This window comes from Cryptomeria japonica, chromosome 2 (genome assembly GCF_030272615.1).
Source record: "Cryptomeria japonica chromosome 2, Sugi_1.0, whole genome shotgun sequence".
NCBI lineage: Eukaryota > Viridiplantae > Streptophyta > Pinopsida > Cupressales > Cupressaceae > Cryptomeria > Cryptomeria japonica.
In genome coordinates, this window is record NC_081406.1 from 256,717,290 (window position 1) to 256,740,032 (window position 22,743).

The 22,743-nt window shown below is 38.7% G+C and overlaps 1 protein-coding gene across 1 annotated transcript in view; it reads right to left on the reverse strand.

Moving 5' to 3' along the window:
• The window catches only part of LOC131047115 (AUGMIN subunit 4), a 92,382-nt gene that overhangs the window by 42,498 nt on the left and 27,141 nt on the right, over positions 1-22,743 (reverse strand). The window contains exon 5 of the mRNA XM_057980958.2: positions 2,624-2,723. Coding sequence (XP_057836941.2) covers positions 2,624-2,723 — 100 coding nt within the window. The remainder of the gene's footprint in view (positions 1-2,623; positions 2,724-22,743) is intronic.

Consider the following 22,743-nt stretch of genomic DNA (forward strand, 5'->3'; position numbering starts at 1 on the left):
ACAATCTTGAATTCCCTTCCGAAATCCAAGAATCAAAGCCAATACATTGAGAGTCTAATCCCACCAAGTGTATCATGAGCGAGGAAGATCAATCAAAGTCATCACACAATCTACATCAAACATGATCAAGGAAGTAGATAGTTTCAGAAGAGTTAATCAAAGTTCGCTTCTCATCATCATCACATCAAGCTTTGCGTAAGTGACTAATGATGAGTATCAAGAGATATTGCAATACTCATTCGTGATGATGAACCATGTCTACAAGTGCAAGATGAGATGGCGTCCTAGTCATCATCATAGTCACTACTCCACCAATCAGAGGAGGTTCTGCATCAGCATATCCAGATTCAATGAACCGGGCTCATTCATGGGGGCACAAACTTCAATGTACCTACCCCCACTATCTATTGGTCAACTATTCTAAAGAGGACATGTATCCCAATGTTGTAATTATTTCATTGGCTAAGAAGAGTTTGTTGTAACAAACCCTAACTAGGGTTTTCATTGTAAAATCTTGGCCATTGATGGAGATTCAATCCAGGTCATTCATTGTAATGAGCTCTTTCTATAAAGCTCAAAGCTCTTCATTTGTAAGGGTTAATAATAGAATGGTAATCGTAAGTAGCAAAGGAATAGTGAATAGAGCTTAGATAGTAGCTAGAGTAGAGTAGGAGAAGGCAGAAATTGTTGTCAAAGTTGTAAATAAACTTCCTTTCATTGAAGTTATGGTGGAATGTGTTGTTTCTTTACAAAGTGCATGGGTTCTTGTTGGATCTTCATGTTAGATGATGAATAATTCAACTGAATGGAAGAATTTGTTGAATGCATTTGTGTGAAATCCGTTTAGTCCATACCACTAGCCTCTTGTTGATTGTAAGTGTGCCTTGTGTAGTCAACTAGAGTGATATGAGCTTAACTTCAAATTGTTATATATCCATTGTTTATGCATTAACTTGAATGGTAATCAAGGTTTGATGATAATGATTTGAAAATCTTTGAATTATCCCTTAGAAGATTGCATTGAGCTTGTGTCAAATTGTTCAGTTTGATGGTGAAACCTTGCCCAGTAGGATTCCATCGAATCATTCGCTCTTCTCTTGCATTCTTAGGATTAAAATAGACTCTCTAAACCCCATGCTTTTGCTCTTTCTTTAATTTCCCAGCAAATAGTAAGAATGTAAGTACCAACGATTCAAGCATTCAACAATTCAACGTATGTCCCCTTTGTGATTCCAGCATAATCATATCAAACCAACGAGTTTATCCACACGTTGTGACCCGACATATAAGAACCTTGGAGTTATCTCAAGTGATCCTTAAGCGAATCTTCAACATTTGAGTAACTTTGATCAAGAGAGGATAAGATATTTTTGGGTATTTTATTATGTGTTAGACTGTGCATAAAAAACACATCAACAGTATGAAGGCTTTGCAAATTACGAGGAAAAATGATGGTGTGAAGTGTCTTTAGAGAGCAACCCATAGACCTAAAAAATCTGTAATTGTCATTTGAACTATCTTAATAGAAAACTAAGTGCCTATATAGACAGAACTAAACAGTATAACGATAAGTTCATACAAATATTCTTCATATATGCCCAGAATTTGCAGCAAACTGGTTGTTATGCCAATTGTTCATGGTGTCGAATACAAGTAAATCCAGATCTGTCCAATAATTCAATTAGCAAATAACGTTGCTCTTGTTGGACTTTATAATTTGATTCGTAGGGATTGTTCCATTTCATCGATTAAATGATATTAAACCTGTAACAATTCAGATCTATCTCACTTGGAATTATAAACATTTCAAAAATTGTGTGCTGAATCTATCAACCTTACCAGAAATAAAGCAACATAAGTTGAACATGCCTGCATATGTGACCCATTAAATCACTGCTAAGTTCCTAACAAATGTTGAGTATGGCCATTCAATAAAAAAATAATCCCTCCCTAATTTGGAAATAATTCTCTAGCAGTTCAGAATACTCAAAAAAATACAGGAGAAATTATTAAAAAAAGTATAAAGAAATTCAAGTCTACACATTATCTGGAGCTCGATTAAAATAGAAATTGCACAGGTATCTAAGACCCAGATACTCAGACTAGGACAAAGGTACAAAGGCCTTGCAAATTACTCACAGAACAAGAATGAGGAAAAATAAAGGGGTGAAGTGTCTTTAGAGAGCAACCCATAGACCTAAAATATCTGTAATTGTCACTGCCCATAATCCAATGACAGTATACATACATAAAATAAGAATAAAAGAGTTAGTTAAATACCAAAGACAAGTGAATTAACATATCAAAAAAATTCTGCCCAACAAAAACAGAATATGTAGCAGAAGCAGAAACTTGTCAGATTTCTGAAATGCTTAGAGCACGAGACTGAAATAGTGAAGTCTATGTAAAGAACTGCCAAAACATCTTTGATATAAACCATGATGAAACCCAATAGTGAAGCAGATAGTGTCTTATCTACCTTATTTTCCTTTATGTTTCAATTTTGTAGACACATTTTGCATATTTTTAAGGATCTCACTGATAACTGATGAATTACATATTACACATTAGAAAGGATTCAATTATCCTATATCTTCTTGTCTAGGATTATTTGTATATATACCTGTTTCATCCATCTGAAATGCTTCAGAAAGTTTGTCACATTTAGCTTTCAAACGTGACTCAATCTCAAGAATGAGAGACATCTGATAGCCAGTGCCATCCTGAAAAACCAGTAAATTAATTATTTAATATACCTGTTAATAAGTAAATACAATTAAGTTGTATAATATTCTCATTTACTGTGAGCAATTTCTCGGTGTAATGTCCCCTTTTGGGATATTACTGATTTTTGCTCTGAAAAAGCAATTCCAAATTAAGATAAGAAATACAATACACTAATGAATATAAAATTACCCATTTCAAATGCCCTTTATAAGATAATCTAGGTTTAGGTCCTCCAAACTAAACAAATCACTAGAAACTGACATTAAAATCATTAAGTATTAAAAATCCATGATAATATCTAAATTCATATAAACATCCTTCCAATTTAATCAATACACCCTAATATCATTAATGTTTATTCCAAGGTGAAGTTGTTGAGGGAAAAATGGCGTTGTAGGTACGAGATACAGCTCATGCTACGGCCAACCGGCCTTAGCAGAGCCTCTTTGAGCCTTTTTGCTGTGCTGGGAACTGCGATCAGGGGTGTTTTTGCATAGTGCGTGGGTGAGCAGGGTGCATGGAGGTGTGTAAGGGTTTTTCTGCAGTGGTTTGGGGATTTCTATCTGGGATTTTGTGGCTTGGGGGTAGTCCAGGGTACTGATCTTGGTTGGGCAGGAGTTGATCCTTCTGTTTAGGGTAATGAGATGTATAATGCCATCTGGTATTGGGATGAATAATGGCAGTAACGGGGAAAATGTGGCATGCCCCCAAACTAAGAATAAATCAAAAACTATATCCATATAAATAATGCTTGGGCGATTGTCTTCTGAGAAGCTGACCCAGGGGCAATAAGAAAATTATAAATAAAACAAGCAGTGATTATTTATTTTCTAAAGACAAGCAGGACAGTGGTCCAATAAGGGTCAGCATAGAAACCCTAAGGGCAGAAAATTTCCAAGGGCATTCAAATAGAATTAATTAAAAAATAAGTCAAATGAGGACCAACCCTACCTAAAGCAGCACCTCCTTGAGAGGATTTAATAATAAATTAACTATGTTTTCATTAAGGCCGACCCTTCTTGGAGTGTCGCCTCGATTGGTGAAGAGGTATGCTGAGAGGTATAAAGGGGTAATCCAAGGAAGATGAAGGGGGGAAAAATAGAAGAAAAGATTCAAGGGTATAATAGCAGACATAAGCAGAGATAAACCCTAAAGCAGCAAGTTAACAAGACAGCAGCAGCAGCAACAATAATATATCAAAGCAGCAATTCTGTTATTCTAGAAGGCAATCAATACCAACTGTGATTATTAGTAAAGAGGCAAACACTCATATTGTGTGATTAATATATACAAGTGGTTAGAATATTCAAAAGGTGCTTGAAGCAACAATTAATGGCAGCAATTGGTTATGAGGGAATATCATTAAGAGATCGGTTATGAAAAGACATTAGGGACAACAGCCTCCAAGAGTTGTCTCTCTTCAAGAGACATGAAGTTATAACCGCAGGAAGACCACAAGGGAGGAGGCATAAAGACAATATTCCAATTAGCATTGGGGCTCACACAATCCAATCAGTTCATCAGACATCAGCGATCAGGCACATAGATAGATCAAACCAGCGATTACTATTTATTGCAGGCCATAGCATTCCTCTTCAACAGTGGTATGCATGAGATGTATGCTTAGTATGCATGATGAAGATATTTACCCAGCATATTATTTCTTATGTGAATTGCTAATCTTCCTAGATTCTTAATTTATTCATTTAGTCTCCCAAGGAAACAATTACGTATGTGTGAGGAAGGGAAAACAAGGAGGGAGAACGGCTATAGGATTCCTCACTAAGCACACCACCTCATATGAATGCCGGAAGCCCACATGAGGCCAAGAGGGATGGTATATCCGCTATTGGGCCTAGGATAGAGGATCGCTTTGGGCACCCTACTGTAGGTTCTCCTCCAACGTCTACATTGATCAATTGGTGGGATGGATTCAAGGGAGTCTCAATCATAGGAGGGTGAATAAGGGTGGCATGATGAGGGAGAACAGCTATAAGATTCCTCACTAGGTACACCACCTCATATGGATGGTGGAAGGCCACATGAGACCAAGAGGGATGGTATATCCGCTCTTGCTCTTAGGGTGGAGGATCACTTTGGGCACCGTATCATGTCTCCTTATCTGAGTTCCATTATGGTTGAACCAAATAATAAATTAGATATTTTATATGATTAAAATGACTATGAATATATGTTCTTTAGCCCTGGTAATGGTTGATCTTATGAATTGTATCTCCAATAATTGTCTAACATGAACAGGATAAAGGGAAAACTCCTATGATGGAAGACAAAGAGGGTTTCATCCCAAGGGAAGAGGGAAAAAGTGAACTCTGAAGAATAGACAACTTGATGAGGTGTTTAACAAATTTGATGTGCTGGAAGATTAAGACCAGGCTGATGAGATTCTTGTAGGAATGACTATTGGCCTGGAATCAATGGGTACAAAACAAATAGTTGATGAGAAGGACAATATTCTTCCTATTGACCCACAGGTTGGTGGTCTAGATTCTCATATGGATATAGATATTCCCTTGCTAACTTCAAGAGAGTTGATAACAAGTGGGAGCAAAGAGGTGAAAGATTGTCCAGGTGCAGCTACTTAAGTAGCCAATCTAGAGAAAGACTCCCAGGATGGTGGTAAAATTAAGGGAACCCCGCTTGCATTGGGACTACAACAAAAACTCTCGAAAAGGAGTCTCCAACGAAGCCTCCTAAGGTGGGTATGAAGAAAGATTAGGAAAAAGTGAAATTAATTGGTGAGACTTTGGTTGAGTCTAGCTTGGTGAAAACCATTGATTCCCATCTCTCTCCTTTCCAAAAATGATAGCTCTCTCATGGAATGTAAGGGGTTTGAATAGTATCCCTAGACAAAAGGCTATTTGAGATTTGATTCGTTCTCATTCTCCAAATATTGTCTTCACTCAGGAGACTAAGATGTTTGTAGAGGGTATGTTGAGCTTAGCTTCTAGGATCTAGGCTAGAGGTCAATGTCAATGCATTGGGGTGCACGGAAGTTCCGATGGTGTGGCTTGCCTTTGGAATCCAAGAAAAGCTATCCCTTTATGGAATTCTAGCAGATCTTCACTGACTATGGTTGCTTCAAGTATGGAATCTAGTGAAGTTAATCTCCCCACCAATGTATATGCTCCAACTAATCTCTCAAGAAAGTCTTTGCTTTGTCTCATATTAGGATGGTTAGATCCCTTGCCCCTTATTTACCATGGATTCTTAAACAGGATTCAATGTTATTTTAAGTATGAATGAAAAGCGGCGAGGTACTATCAAGCTTGAGCATTACTCTAGGCTCTTGAAAAATAATATAGAAATCTTGAACTTGGTTGACATAAAGCCATCTAATGAAATGTTTACTTGGAATAATAGGCAATGGGGTGTTGATACTATCTCTGAGAGGCCAGACAGGTTCTTGGTGTCCAATTTTTGGACTGGAGATAGTTGGACTTCCAACTCAAAGACTCTGATCATTGGCCGATCAAACTTTCAGCTACTTTCTACAAAACCTCTAAAAATCCATCTTTCAAATTCCAACTTATGTGGCTTCGAGACTCCTCTTTACAAGAGTTTATAGCAGATTGGTGGTCCAAAGCGAAGTTTGCGTTTGGAAAACAATGTTTTCCTTTACCAAGAGACTTCAATATGTTAAGTATATGCTGAAAAGATGGAATAGGCAATTTTTTGGCAATGTTTTGGGGCTAAAGCTGATGCCCAATCTTGTCTGGATATAATCACTCGTTAGATCCGAGATCATGGCTTAACAGAGGAATCCTTCAAATTAGAAGCAACAACTATGAAAGATTTGGAGGAATGGGAGTTGCACGAGGAAAATCTTTTGGAAGCAGAAGTCTCGTATTGATTGGTTATAGGAAGGAGATAGAAACACTGCCTTTTTCCATAACTCTGTTAGGGATAGCAGGCAAAGAAATCTCATTACCTCTCTTAGGTCCTCTAAAGAGAATCAACTTTCTTCTTTTAAGACAATTTCGAGAGAGATTATTCAATTCTATTCCACTCTATTTACTAAAATTAGCCCCATAGCTCAAGAGGAAGAGGATCTTATTTTGGAGTGTATTCTCTCTTTGGTTTCTAATGAAATGAATGATCATTTAATCCAACACATTACTCTGAATGAATTAGAAGGAATCATGTTTCAAATGAAGAAAGGGAAAGCTCTTGGATCGGATGGTTGGATATTGTCAAATTGGACCTTCTAGAGGTGGTTGTGGAATCTCAAAGGAATAAACAGATGCTAAAAGCCATGAATGCTATGTTCCTTGCTCTTATTCCTAAGAGAAAGGGAGCTGATTCTTTGGACCTCTTTAGACCTAAAGCCCTATGTAATGTTGCTCATAAAATTATTACTAGGTTGATTGCTTAGAGACTCAAGTCATGGCTTAACGATCTAATTTTAGAGGAGCAAGGGGATTTCGTTCCTAGTAGACAAATTTTGGATGAGATTGTGGTTGCAACTAAGGCTATTCACTCCATGGCAATCTCCAAGGAGAAGACTATGCTTATTAAGCTTGACATGGCCAAATCTTATGATTGTGTCAACTAGTCTTTTTTGCATAAGATTCTAGTAGCTTTCAGGTTTGGCAAGGAGTGGATCAAATGGGTCATGAACTGTCACCTCTTTTTTTGTTCTCATTAATAGTGAGCCCTCTAAGCTCTTTGGTACTTCTAGAGGTCGTCGTCAAGGGGATCCCCTTTCATTTTAATTATTTACATTAATGGCTAAAGGCTTGGGAAGATTCTTTATGTCTTGTGTGAGGAATGGATTGATTCAAGAATGGAACTGGGGTGACAGAATTCTTCCCCGCTCTCATTTACAGTTTGTGGATGATACAACTCTAATGGGATTAGCTCAAATTAATAAGGGAGTCAATCTAAGAAGGTTGCTAGATATTTATTTGGCAGCCTCTAGGCAAATGATTAATAAGGACAAATCCTCCATTTTCTTCTTTAACACTCCTAAGCCTATCTAGACCAAGATTGCTCAAATTCATAGATTCCAAATTGGTGCTCTACCTTTGGTGTATCTTGGTATCCCCATTTCTATAGGCACTTTGCCTAGAAGGTTTTAGCAGGATGTTTTAGATAAATTCCATAGGAAAGTTACTCATTGAACTTGCAGGTGGCTTTCTTCTACTAGAAGAGTGATTATTCTTAAGTCAGTGATTCAGGCTCTTCCTTTATACAAGTGTTTTTTGCAACCAGCTCCTTCTAGCTTCATTCATGAGTTTGATGCCCTCTCTTGACAATTCTTATGGGCTAGTAATTTACTTTCAAAGAAATGGAGTTTGGTTAAGTGGGATTTTGTGAGTAGACCGAAGCAAGAAAGTGGTCCCAACCTCTGACAAACAAGTCTTCATGGTAAGGCCTTGGCAGCTAAAATCTATTGGAGATGGTGTTGTCCCCAAGATCAGGATTGGGCTATGATCCTTTCTGCAAAGTATATGAGGGTAGTGGAGGGTCATGATATTACTCATTGTAACCTTAAAGGCAAAGGCTCTATGATTTGGAGTACTCCCAAAAGACACGCTAAATTAATCAAGCAAGGGCTTTTTTGGATATGCAATAGAGGTTTAGAGGCTTTATTCTGGTTTGACTCTTGGGATGGGACCCCTCCCATCATATCCATGTACCCGCACCTGAGATCTTTGTGTCCATTTTTCTTGAGGCAAGGTGGAGAAAGGTGGAAGATTATAAAACTTTTGAGAATTTGGGTCAAGTAGAAGTGTTTAGATGGAAAGAACCTCGTGAGTGGCCTCAAGGTGGCTCTAAGGAGGATCATCAAGCGCTTGGAAGGATTTTGGCAGGCAAAGTGTGTAATTCCTTGGAGAAGAAATATATTCTTGCTTCGGGCCCCGATTTGAAAGGAAAAAATTTCGGTTGCTTTAGGATATCAGGAGTTGGATAAATGGATTCATGGGAGAATTGGGGTCCCATGGTGGAAACAAGTGTGGAGCAAGTTCTTTTGGCCCAAATGTAATTTCTTCATGTGGTTGGTTGTTCAGAATAAGTGCCTCGCTTGGGATAGTCTGAGAAGGAGAGAATTTCAAGGTCCTCCTATGTGTTGTCTGCAATAATAGTGAGGAATGCTCCTCACATATTTTCTTCCTTTGCCCCTTCTCTAGGGAAATTTGGCATTGTTGGTTGGGAGTTTGGAATAAGGCTTGCTCCCATGCTTCCTCCTTGGCTAAGTTCTTGGGTCTTCTAGGGAATTCCCTAGCTAACATAGGCCCATCTTTTATTCTTTGGCAAATCTGATTTGAAAGGAACAAAAAAAAAATTCAAGACAAGAAAATGTCAAGTCATCAACTTTGGATGCAAATTATTAGCGGTCTGCAAGAAACCTTATCAACAAAATATGATTTGACTACCCAGGTGGATCTAGATGATTTGGTTGTCTTTCAAAGGTTGGGTTTGAATGGCGGTAATAGAAGGCCCCCATCTTCCAAGGTAGGTCGGCAAGCCGAGAGCAAAGTTCGTCGAAATGGCTATTGATCTCCTCCTCATGATGTGTTGAAGATAAATACTGATGTTTCCTCCAAAGGTAATCTTGGGAATGCTGAGATTGGTGGGGTTGGTAAAGATAACTCTAGAGTTGTCCATTTCTTTTTCTCTATGTATAAAGGTTAGCATACTAATAACTCTAGAATCTATTGCTATTCTTTTTGCTTTGGAGAGAAGTTGTGCCCTTGGATTGAGGAAGATCATCTGTGAATTTGATTCACAAATTGTGATTGATATTGAATAAGCGATAGGTAGAGGGAACAAACTGGCAATTGGCCTTAATGGTCAATCAAATTGTGAGGCTTTGTAGATCTTTGGATTCTGTTACCTTTTGCCACATTCCTCAGGAATGGAACAATGTTTCACATTGTTTGGCAAAATAGGCTTCTGAGTAGATGGGGATGTGGAATGTCAGAGACTGGGATCATCTGTCCACTGAGTACTCTTGGATATTGGAGGAGCTTGTTATGGAGGATATGAGAGGTTGTTTGGGGGTTTAGGGTGTTGCCCTGTTTGGGTGTCTTTTTGTCTTTGGCTGGTTCGACTATTGTTGGGCTTGCTGGTTTGTACTGCTTTCTACTGATCTTTAGTGATTAATAGCTTTTTACCCCTTTTTCTAATTAAAAAATATTTATTCCAACGCATATTCATATTAGAAATTCATTGGAAATGTTTGCAAACCGCAATATCAAGGATGATTGTCCTTTTATTGCAAGAACATGGGCGGATCCTCATCCATCCATCTTGGGGTGTCGTATTTCAAAAAAAACCCCAAGCTAGGAGCACTCATACGCCTCTCGGCTCATGAGCATGCATCTCGGGATGGTGTACTTGAAAAGTCCCTCAAGCCCAAGAGCACTCATTTGCATCCCAACCCACGAACATGGCAAGATCTCAAGTGCACTCCATCCCTCAGTCCACCTTAGAGGCCATCCTCCTTGACAAAGCCCAACAACACTCATTTGCCTCCCAACCCACAAGCATGGCAAGATTTCTGATCCATCCATCTCAAGCTAGTGTGCTTGATAAGACCTTGAAGCCCAAGGGCACGATTGGATTTCTGGCCCTCAACGCCCCTCGACTGACAAGCATGGCAAGATTTCTACTCCATCCATCTTGGGGTGGTGTGCTTGATATCTCGTGAACTCAAAAGGCTGGTGTTCCTTCTTATTTGCAAGACCTTTCTAATAAATTCTAAATAGATTCCTATATGAGTTTGCTATATGAATTGCTAGTAAATAACTTAAAGAGATGCAATAAAATTACTTACAAATAGCTGCAATTACTTGCTTTCTACAATATATATTTATATAGCTAATAATTTTTAATCTAAGATTATTCAAACATATCTCAAGACAATATTATTGCTGAAGACAATATTTAATTCTGCCTTCAGGTCTCAATTTTCTCTCTATTTCATTTCCCTTGATGGATATTTATTCTTTATTTGTACTGATTTCATTCATGTTTTCCATTTTCGCATGCCCTTGCCACAATGAAATGTTTCTCCTTTTATATCTTTATTTTTGGGTGAGGGTCACTTCTTTTCATAAACATCTCTTTTGCAGGGACGCATCCCCTCTTCATTCAAGTGATGCCTTGTAGATAATTATATGTTCTTAAACTAGATCAGCCCTTAATTATTATACTTCCCTTAGCCTTGGTCAGCCCTTTCTAATTTTGTATCTTTACCCTTGGTCGGCTCTTTCCCTTGAATGGCTATCACCTAGATTTTATGATAAATATTTATTAAGGGTTGCCAAGAGGAATTGCTCCCTATCTTGGCAGTGGTGTGACAGTCCGCCCTTCCTAAGATTGCTTGTCCTCAAGCAATGATCAAGAGAGTGTTCAAGATGACTCCCACCATGAAATGGCTTGGTTTCTGAAACTTCTAATCTTTCTTAAGAATTGTTTTATCAAGATCTTATTTCACAATTCAACTCCCACTGCGTCACTCTGATATTATCAAAAGTTGCAAATTTCAACCAGGATATATTTTTGCCCTTGATTTAAAAGTGAGCTATTCCACAACAAAACCAAGGATTGGAAATTTGCAAGGTTGTAATTCTAAGACAAGTTTTCTCTCAACTTTGGAAAGAAGGAACATGGTCATCTTTGTAATAGCAATAATCATATTTGCAAGAAATTGATTTGGTTGGCCCTATGTTAACACAATATCATAGGTATCTTTTTGGTCAAAAAGGGTGGGCTTTTCACATATAAAGACAAGGATTAGAAGTAGTCCTTAATTGGATTGTTTCTATTAATGCTTGTCTTGGTGGTTATCTTGGCTTTGGAAAATCAAGCAGTTCATGTTTTATTTTTTTCATTTGTGATGTTGGAATCCTTTCATGTTTTTGAGACAATGACTTAAGATGTTGCATTATTGCAAGTGAAGGTTTCTAAGTTCTAAGGTTTAGAAATATAATATTTCTTGGTAGGACTTCATTCTAATACACCCCAAACCTAAACATGTTCCATCTTAGATTCACTATTCTGCAATCATCAATAAACTGTGAGGATTCCTGCAAGAGATTTAAGGAGGCATAAAGGGAATATTTATTAGAACCTAACCAGTCAGTTTGCAATTCGGATGGTTTCATGTTACTTTGTTTTCATTTATACGTGGCAATTTTTGTTTGGCCACCAACCATGGAGAATCTCCAGCAATTTTTGGAGTAAATTGTTTGTAACTTCCTTGGCCTTGAAGGCTGTGGGCAGTGAGTAGGATAAATGTATTCTCTTACTCATTTAAAATGGGATTTCTCACGATTTTGAGGAATTGTTCATTTATCCTTGGGGCTGATTTGTTGCAGGGTTTCCTTTGCTATTACATATTCTTATTAAACATGCATATATCTTAGGGGACTTTCTTACCCTTTTAACTTCTTTGTTTTACACCTACTTTTGGTGTGGCTGTAAATATAGTGTCATATTACACAGTTTGTCTTGCTTTCTGCATTAGTTGACTCTAACCCTCCACCTATCATTTAGGGTAGTTTTAACCCTGCAATAGACAGGACTGGTCCAAATCCCTTAGGTGGACTTAAACTGTTAGTGTGGGTCTATCCTCTGTATTATAAAGCACACTATGGCTTTTCCCTCTTATTTGAATTTGAAATCTCTCGTTTCTAGTACAACTTTCCTGTAATATGAACATTATCTTGTCAGCCTGTGCACCAAAGGTCTCAACTCTCAAGTTACATGAAAGATATCATATTTCCACAATCCATAATATTATTAAGCTGAGTTTTCTGGATTAGATTGCGTGTACGATTTTTTCATCAACGTTTTGGATCACACTCCGTGATCCATCATCAGGATGATAGAGAGCTGGGAGTAAAATCTCAAGTTACATGTTTAAAATCTTGTATTTACAAACAGTCCTGGCTCATTACTACTCATGATGTAAAGGAATTATAAGGCAGTATCATATATTATCAACATTGCATCTTTGCATTACTTGTTTGGCATGTCTTCAATCTTTGTATATTGGCTAAGAGGTTTAAGTTTTGACAGGTTATTAAGGAAGTCATAAACCTTCCTAAGTCCTCTGTACACACTGCAGATCCCCATGGTGCTTTCCTTGTTTTCAGATCTAGATATAGGTCTAGACAAGTGAAAGTTTGTAGGTCACAAGTGACAGGGACAATATTGTGCCAAGAGGAATGGAAACGTGCCAAGAGGAATGGAAACATGCCAAGAGGCACAGAACTGCACCAAGAAGGATCAGAACGCAGGTGCAGAAAATTCTGTCTGCGCATTACTTCAGTACTAGAACAAGGATCTGGCCGTCAGTTATAGCAAATATGCTAATCTAGGAACAAAATTGACAATCACAATGAATAGCCAAGTATTGCTAACCTTTTTCACTTAATATGGGCAATTAAAGACAAAGGTGAAGTTTTGGTTAAGCTTTCTTATATCGTGCAAGGCAAGGTGGCAATCATGTGATCAGTTGTGGGTACATCCTCCCTCTTTTGTTGATTCTTCATAACTTTTGTGGACTCAAAGCCTTAGTATTGGGGAAGTGCGATCCGAAAATGAATTTTGGTTTGTCTCCCTGGCAAAGTGTTCACAACTTGTGAGTAGGTCTAAAAACACATATTTGGTGGTACCCAAGTTTGAATGTTATTGCTAATTTGGAATTATCTCGGAAAATAAAAAATTTGACACCTCCTTTCAAGTTTGGCTGTAAAATTATGGCTTTTTGAATAAGTAGAAAAAACTATTAGGAAGTGTCATTTTCATAAATGTTAAGCATAAGGTGAACATAAAATGCACTTGGAGTAAACACCCCAAACATTGAGCAAACACATGCAAGACACGAAGCATACACACAAGACACAAAGCATACATGGAAAAGAAATGCTTACAAAATGTTAATACTAAGGCAAACAAAGGTTCCAAGTCCACTGGGTGAAGAGCTCTCGATGTAAAGGTTGTCTCAATCACTAAGTATGTAATTGATGACTGTCCTAGTACATAGAGTGTAATGTTGATCCACTTTATTTTCTTTTTAATTACTCTCAAGGCTCAAGAGCTTGCAAATATTAACTTCCAAGTTCAAGATCTTGACTACTGAAACCCTCTATAAGGGTATATGCATAAATCTTATGGATCTTGGTAAGAGGAACCATTGTGGCCCTGTGAATGGTGAAATCCTATCTTATCTTTGCAGTAACTTTGATGTGCCAAGTTGGGGTATTGTGGGAATTCATTCTACCCTATTTGGTGTTGGGGGTTTTGCTCTGTCCTTTTAGGCATTATGTGATTTGTCCTTTGGGCACCCCTTTAACATGTCAGAATCCACATAAGTGCATATAGCATTGTTCTTGATTCAACCATTAGTACTATTATGGTCACTGATTGTTCTAGAATTTTATGATGTGCATCATTGTGGTGACGTGTTTCTCAGATCCTTCTATTCAAGTTGGAAATTCTCTAATGCACCCATATTAAAATCATGGAAGGACAATATAAATCTAGCAACTGATGAAGACTCACTACTATTAATAATAATAACTACACTTCACTTAATGTCAATATTGTCTATGTAAAAAACAAGATTAAGTCGTTGTGGGATGCATCTATGGCTAGGGCTCCACAAGGATGGAGTTCTTTTGCAGGTGGTTTTTCGTGTGGTGAGCATGCTTTGTCATGGCAGGATACTTCTACGGTTAGGGCTCAGCAAGGTTGGAGGTATTCTACAAATGGATTTTTGTGTGGTGGGCACGTTTTGTGGGCTTATGTGATGCATCAGGGTAACAGGTTGGAGCATGTTGTTGTTCTCGAGCAAGGATGGATGGATTGTGGCATCTTCAATGATGCAGGCAGGGGTAACGATGCGAGGTGGAAAGGATAGGGGTTATGGCCCCCTACTGGGTTTATGGCAGGAGAATGGTGCTCAAAATGGAGTGGGAAGGGTTCTGACCAGCCTGTAAGGCCCGGCCTTTTGGCGGGGTTTTGTTCGAAGGGCAATGATTCAATGAGTATTGAACCTCTCTTAGCCAAACCTCTCACTATGAGTCTGTCTAAGGAGGTGGAAAAAGAAGTGGATCATAACGAAAGGGTTTTCTCAGGCTTGGGGCTTATTGGATGCATTAGAGGGGCTTTGGCCAAGTTTATTATGACCTTCACAAATGAATCTCGGCTCATTGGGAACCTATTTTGGAAGGTGTTCAAATTTACCCTCATGCTCGAGGGTTTTTTGTTGTTGTTTTTGTAAATGTAATTCAAATTTATGTTCAAAATCTGAAGTTGTAAGAATTTAGATATTCCTTTACTTTCTTATTGAATTACTTCAATGCTTGAGGAACATATTTAATCTTTTACTGTTTGTATTGACTGTTCCTTCTTATATTGCAGATTGTTGTAGATAAGATTTATTGATTTCGATGTTTACTACAGCATTCTTCATGGCAAATATATAGGCATAGCCTTGAAAGATCAAGGCATGCCTTAACCGGACATGTCTCTTGACATGTCCGATCAAGACATGTCTTGATCAATCCAAGAGCGGTGCCTTTTTATTAAGAAAAACCGATAACTATCAGTTTATATAAATGCCGATACATAAAGAATAATAACCGATCCCAATCGGTTTATGTCTAATGTTGTTTCAATCATAATCATAACTGATAACAAATCGGTTTATTTCCAATGCAATTTAATTATCATTTTAACTGATAACCAATCGGTTTATTCTTAATGCTATTATTGATAATCGATACCAAACATGGTAAGTGTAATTCGATTATGTAAATCAAATAGAGGATCGGTATAAGAGCAAAAGCAAGTTTATAAGATAACTATTATAGGTATCATATGACAACACTAATTAGTGTTGTCATATGACAACTATAATAGATATATAGATCCGATCACATTCACAGCATAACTGAAATCTCTGCATAAGAAATATGATCATATCTCGATCGACAATAGATTAGAAATGCTTGAAACATGAAATGCATATAAAGATGATTATAACAAGTTCAATCAATCATGATGTCTACCATTAGCTTGTAGTCTTATCGATAGAATAGATGATTGAATGAGAGATGAATGAAGTCTCTCATTCAATCATTTATCTTACCGAAGCTACATAGTCTCAACACTCCCTCTTATCTAGGGAAGATAAATGAAGACCTACGTAAACATTGAAGTAATCATCTAATTATATAGCATCACATTTCTCATAATAGAATGTATTACATGACCTCGTAATACAAAAGATCATGTCACATATGCTCGTGACATGATGTATCACATAACACGTGATATTGAAAATATATCACATCATCTCGTGATATAGAGATATCACATAGCACATGATATCAGTATCGCATAACACGCGATAACTTGGATATAGAATAATTAGAGAATATTGAATTCTCTTATATCCAGGTTATGGTATGTGCACTGACATTACGTTGCATAATGTCTACCATAACATATCATGGCACATCCATGAGTCAAGATGATATCAAGTCAGCATGATATCAACATTACAAGATCGTCACCTTGTAATGTTCAGTACAAGTGTTCATTATCTAAAAGATCGTCACCTCTTAGAAATGTACACAAGGGGTAGAGCCCATAAAGTCATAACACGACAAAAGAAGTTTACACATTAAACATCTCATATATTAGTACAGATTATAAAGCAAATTACAATTCAATCATATCAACTCCTTTCCTGAAGAGTTTAACTTTCACTCTGGATAGAAGCTTGGTCAGTATGTCTGTTCTCTGGTCTCCTGTACTGATATACTGCAACTGAATCACATTCGTATCCACCATATCTCTCACGTAGTGATAAGGAATCTCTATGTGTTGGGATCTATCATGAAATACAGGGTTCACGGAGAGTTTTATACAACTCTGATTATCACAATGAATTATAGTAGGCTTCAGTGGTTCTCCGAATAATCCCACAAGTAGTTTCCGTAGCCATACAGCTTCTCGTGCAGCCATGGAAGCTGCGATAAATTTGGCCTCTGTAGAACTCTAAGCTACTGAAGACTATTTCTTGCTAATCCAAGATATCATGGCTGAACCCAAGCTGAAGCAGCACCCTGAGGTGCTTTTCCTGTCAGTCACACTTCCAACCCAATCTGAATCAGTGAACCCGTGAAGATCCAAACCAACATTCTCATACTTGAGTCCATAGTTAAGAGTGCCTTGAAGGTATCTCATGATATGTTTTACAGCCATAAGACAAATCTCCTTAGGTTCACACATGAACTAACTCAAGGCATTTACTGGATAACAGGTATCAGATCTAGTATTGACCAAGTACATTAATGATCCAATCATCTGTCTGTAGAGAGTAGGATCTACCAATGGGGAATCTGTTGCTGCCTCCTTCAGTTTGTGAAGATTAGTTTCCATAGGAGAAGTCATGGGTCTGCAGTTAATCATACCAAATCTCTTCAATATGTCTAAGGTGTATTTTCCTTGATTAAGCATAATACTGTCAAAGTTTTGTCAAACTTCCAATCCAAGAAAGTAATGTAGAAGGCCTAAATCCTTCATATCAAACTCTTTTTCAAGGTCTTTCTTACATTGACCAATAAGGTGATCTTCTCCTGTAATCAGAAGATCATCAACATATAAGATCAATTTCAGCATATCACCTTTGACTTTCTTCAAGTAAAGATTCGGATCTGCATCATTCTTTGAGAATCCCAATCCCAAGAGATAGCTGTCAATTCTTTCATAACAAGCCCTGGGAACCTGTTTTAGACCATATAGGGCTTTCTTTAATCTGCACACATGTGTCTCTGCATTGTGGATCTCAAACCCTTCTGGTTGTTCTAAGTAGACTTCCTACTCAATTTCACCATTCAAGAAAGCAGTTTTCACATCCATCTGATGGACTTCCCAACCTTTGGCTGCTGCCATGGCCAGTACTGTTCTAATAGAGTGTTGACGTGTCTGAAATCGCATTGCTGCAAACTCCATACAGCCAACACAGAATAGAATAACCAGCTGAGTATCCTATCCTCTCTTGAGATAAGGAAGTCCCTAATGCTATTTTTTATATTTGATCAAAGGGGACAACCTCAAGGTTTCTTTTGTCAGGTCTTGACTGTGGGATTTCTCAGTGGTTTGATGTATTTATGCTGGAAACACAAGGGGTACTTACAATAGGATAGGTAATTTATAGATAAGTTCCCTGGAATCTTTATGGGCTTTTTTATCAAATGATTTCGGTTAAGTTGATACTGTTTTTAATGGGACTGCGGATTTTCTTGATAAAAAAGGGGGAAAAGGAGGGAAGGATAGGGAGAGAGAGATACATGAAATGTAAATTTTAACTAATATAACAATTTCATCAAATAGACGAACACCTCCAAATAACAAGACTAAGCATCACCAGCTATCCAAGCACAATGTTTGCATAAATCTAATGCAATTTTCAAAGGAAAATAAGATTTTTCATGTTATCAAGTACAACATCAGAACTTTTACATTCATAGTGAGTATTCAATAACCGAACTTAAGCATATAAAAGGTTCAGATTAACCGTGCATAGAGAAAGGCAATCACCCATTCCCCAATGATATGAACTGCAAAGATTCTATCAGATGTTTGTTTGAAAATGCTATAGAAAGATGAAAGACATAACGAAATAATTTAAATAGTGAAGAAGGAGACCGTGCACTCACAATGAAAAGAAAACAGTTTTAACTTTGCATTAATCTTGTGTAAATTTCGCTAGAACTTTTGCAACAATCCAAGAACTTCTTACAAAATGAGGGAAAACCAGTCCCTTAAATAGGCTTCAAAACAGGATGAATGGCCCAGATCTAATCTAAACAAGTGGCCCAAATTCATCCATAAAACATGGCTGCCCATACCCATAAATGGGAGGCAAATATCAACAACCACCCCAAAAGGACCAATAACTACCCAAAAAGGTAATTATAGCAATTTCAGAAATAATCCAAAAAGGTGCATTAATAAAGTTTTACATTTTTGTTGACTTAGAAGTCAAATATCACCTTTTGGTGCAAAAGTGCACTTTTAAGATTTTAGAGAGGAAAAGCACTTTTAAGAAACCACTTTTTCTTTTCCAGTTTCATATGCCTTTACCAAGAATTGATCCTCTTCACGCAAATATTCTTGCCAAAGGTCTCGACCTGTTACGCTTGGTCTATGCGCGAGAAGATGTCCTCCAGATCAATAGGTGATTTGGTGGCGGCCTTGCGCTGAGCTCTGGCAATCAACCACTCTTGAGGCACTGTTTGGGCTGATGATAAGGTTAAGTCTGCATTTTGTTCTTTGACGTTTTCAGCCGACTCATCACAGATTCGCAGCTGCTCTGCTACCGGAGGGGTGGAAGAGGTGCAAAGTTCTTTGCTTGTAGCTGAATTTTCTCCTACTTCACTGAACAACTGTCTAACATCTTCACTTGATGGTTGTTCTTTGGTCCTTTCGAGCTCATGAGTCTCATCTATCCTTTGCTCTCCTTCGACGATAGAGTCGTCCTTGGTTGTATTGTGGAACAACAACTCATGGCAGCTCTGTTGAGTGGGTTCATGTACTTTGACCCCCTGGATGGATGGAATCTCTCCTTCCTCAATTTGGTTGCCCGGTTTGGTTGATTCAAGGGCTCTTAGCTCAGCTTCTAGCATGTCGAGCGCGGGAGGATCATTAGCTTCAAACACGTCAACGTCACTCTGAGAAGGCAAAGCAGGTATATAATCCAATTCTACTACATTGTCAGACGAACTGGTGTCCTTTGACGATGATGTGACCTCTAGTCTCCTTATAGGAATCTTCTCCCTTCTTGTTCTTTTGGACGTCCGAGTCCCTCTGCAAGCCTTAGCCTTAGCCTTCTTTCTTTTCTCTGGTTTCTCAATTTCTTCCCGGGGTGCACTGGACGTTCCCTCATCTTTGGAGGACTGAGAATCAAGGCTACCCATTAGGTGGTAGGTGAACTGAACTCCTTCGTGAATTAGCCTCTCAATCTGTTGATGTAACCATTGGTCTATATATCTGGCTGGGGCTGCCATGACTGCCTCGAAATCGGTGATCAGGTCCTGGGACCAATCAACGCTTGGCAAAAGGTGCCTTACTACCTCAAATTCTCGGACCTGGAGGCAATTCCCTGAATCTGTGAGCTGATCTGGGACCCGACGGTATTCAAAGAGTCGCATTTGCTGCACACTCGGCCTGGAATATTCACGTCTCCGAACCTCATAGTCATTAGAGCAATTTTTCCAATAGTCTTCAACTGATTCCTTTGGTCTGTACCGCCTGCCATAGGCTCTCTTCGCCAAATTATCGTGGTCGAAATATTTTCTCGGAAAATGGTCCTATAGGCCATAAGAGGCCAGCTCTGCAAGGGATTCCTCTGCTAGGGTAGGGGTCTTCAGGTGGACATCCTGGTTGCCTACAATCATGGGAAATGTGAATCCAGCCTTCTTGCTTTCTCTGAGTAAGATGCCAGTCGGACGGGACTGCCTTGTGACCTCCATAAGAATTATTTTGTCGGTTGGGTACCGTGGAAGTTGGAGAGGGGCACCACCAAAGCCCGCTATTCGGATATAGGAGAACCTTGGAAACTGAATGAACCAGGCCCCGTACCTCTGTACTAGAATAGTAGCTTGCTTTGAGAGCCTTATGTGTAATCCTCCCTGCATTAGCCTGACCAGGCGCATTGTGAAGGCGTCATTGACACGCTCATATTGGCCAACTGCATAAGCTGGGCTGCTCTTTTCCCTCTGAGCTATATCTTGGTAATGCAGTTGCGGGTAACAATCATAGACCTTTACCTGACCGGGTCCATTCTTGATTTCACCTTTCATTATCAAACCTAGCAGTGGCTGGTTCTTGGCGAACATGTAGACCAAATAAGAAGTCATAGTGAAGTATTTCTTCATTTCAAGCTCAATCAGCTGAGTGTGGATGTTGTCGCTTATGATCTGGGCCCAGTCAAACTTAGACTTCCCAGCGAAGACTTGCTCTGTGAAATAGAACATCCACTCTTCAAAGTAGTTGGATTTAGGAAGTCCCATAACCCAACCGAGTAATGTGACCATATCCCCATGCTCATTATGAAAATCACTTCTTGGGGTTTTTTTCACAATCCTGGCGCTCGGAAGCCTTCTCTCCTTGTACCACTCTTCGTTGATCAGTGCTTCGCATCGGGCCGGATTCATATCATATGCCCCCTTGTGCTTCATCTATAGTTGTGGCCGTGGGATTGTTTGGGAAGGGAATGTCGAATGCATCGCCAATGGCCTCAGGAGTGAAGTTGGCGAGAGTCATATTCTCGAGGAGCACCAATCTGGAATTTGGCTGATAATGTCGGGCAGCCTCTACTACTAACTCATAGTTTTGTACTGCTGGAGGAAATCCCGCTGCCTAGGCGATGCCAGTTTCCACCATCTGTCTAGGCTTGCCATATGCCTTAGGAGAGAAGACCCGATTCCTGAAGTCCTGGATGTCGATATGGCCTAGGTCGATATCACCGATATTGTCCCTGACGCTCTGCACTTTTGACTCCCTCAATCCTCCTCTTTGATACTGGTACTTCATCCTTTCAACTTTTTGTGGGATATCTGATTTGGATGCTCGCGATGTCTCAGCTGTAGCGGGCATCTTTGATGATTCTACCGCCGATTTAGGCATTTATCCTGCACAGTCGGACGCGAATTACGAGGCGATACAAAAGAAGTAAGGCGGGTTAGATAGAGAATACTCCAGCATTCACGAATTAATTCAAAATTTAGATTGGACATGGAGCGACATTTCTAGCTAAAAGCTTGATTGATTTTAAACCAGAGTATTCATGAAGCTTTCGATTGCGAATTTAACACTTTCTGGATCTAGTTTTCAACAGGGACAAAGCTTGATAAATTCTCCTAAGTTTGAAAATGCAATTTCTGGTTAAATATTAGGAGCAAATTCTAGTTTTGATTGCTTTGCACAACATTTTACAAGCGGAAAAAGGTGCGAACTTCGAAAATTTAAGCATTTTAATCAGATTTCGCACACACGTTTATCTGATTTATAAACATTTCAGATAATCAAGAGAGACAAGGCGTACTTACCTGATGAAAATGGATGGCGAGGAATTGCCCAACTTGCTGTGTAAAGATGAATGGACGACTCTGCAAAGTTTTGAATTCCAACAGTTATCTCCTTGATTCAAATTTTCACGGTTACTGTTTGAAAGGAATTTATCCCTTTTAAACGGTTTTACCTTGGGCAATTGGTAATCTGAACTTGAATGATTTGGAATAGTTTATGCAGCGTTTTACCTTGAATGTGAATCGCGCGAAATTGGCTCTGTCTCTCTTTAACCGTTCCACGATCCTTTTCTTACGCAAACTTCGACAGTATGGAGGGGGTTTGAAATTTGAACTGCGTTTTACCTTCTCATTTTCGGACCTTCTGGTGAGTTTGCGAACTCTACGTCTATCTTCCAACTCGCGATCTTGGGGATATGGAGGCCCTTCCAAAACTTAAACTTCGTTTTATCTTGGGGAACTTCGGCGTTCTTATCCCTTTCACGATTTTTAGCTAAGTTTGGACCATTTCCTAACTTCGCTAATCTTCGGAGCTCTTGGGGTTTTCACGCCTTAAAGTGTTCTTTGAACCTTTGGCACAATTTCGTTAAATTTCGGACCCTCTCACGCTTTTGCAATTTTCGGATGTTTTAGTGTTTTGGTGAGTTTCAGAGTTTTCGCGATTTTTTGCAATTCATCAAAAATTTCAGACCTTTTAACACCTCTTGCAAATTCCACGAATTTCGGACCTTTCGCCCGATTTTGCAAAGTCAAGGTAAATTTCGGACCTTTAGCCCTTTTTTGCAAATTTCGGAGTGTTTAGATGTTTTTGCGAATTGGAGATATTTTCGGACTATTTAGCATGTTTGGAATTTCGCGATTTTTGGCTCTCTTGGCGAATTGGAAGAATTTCGGACTATTTGCACATTTTCGCAACTTTTAAAAACTTCGGACCCTA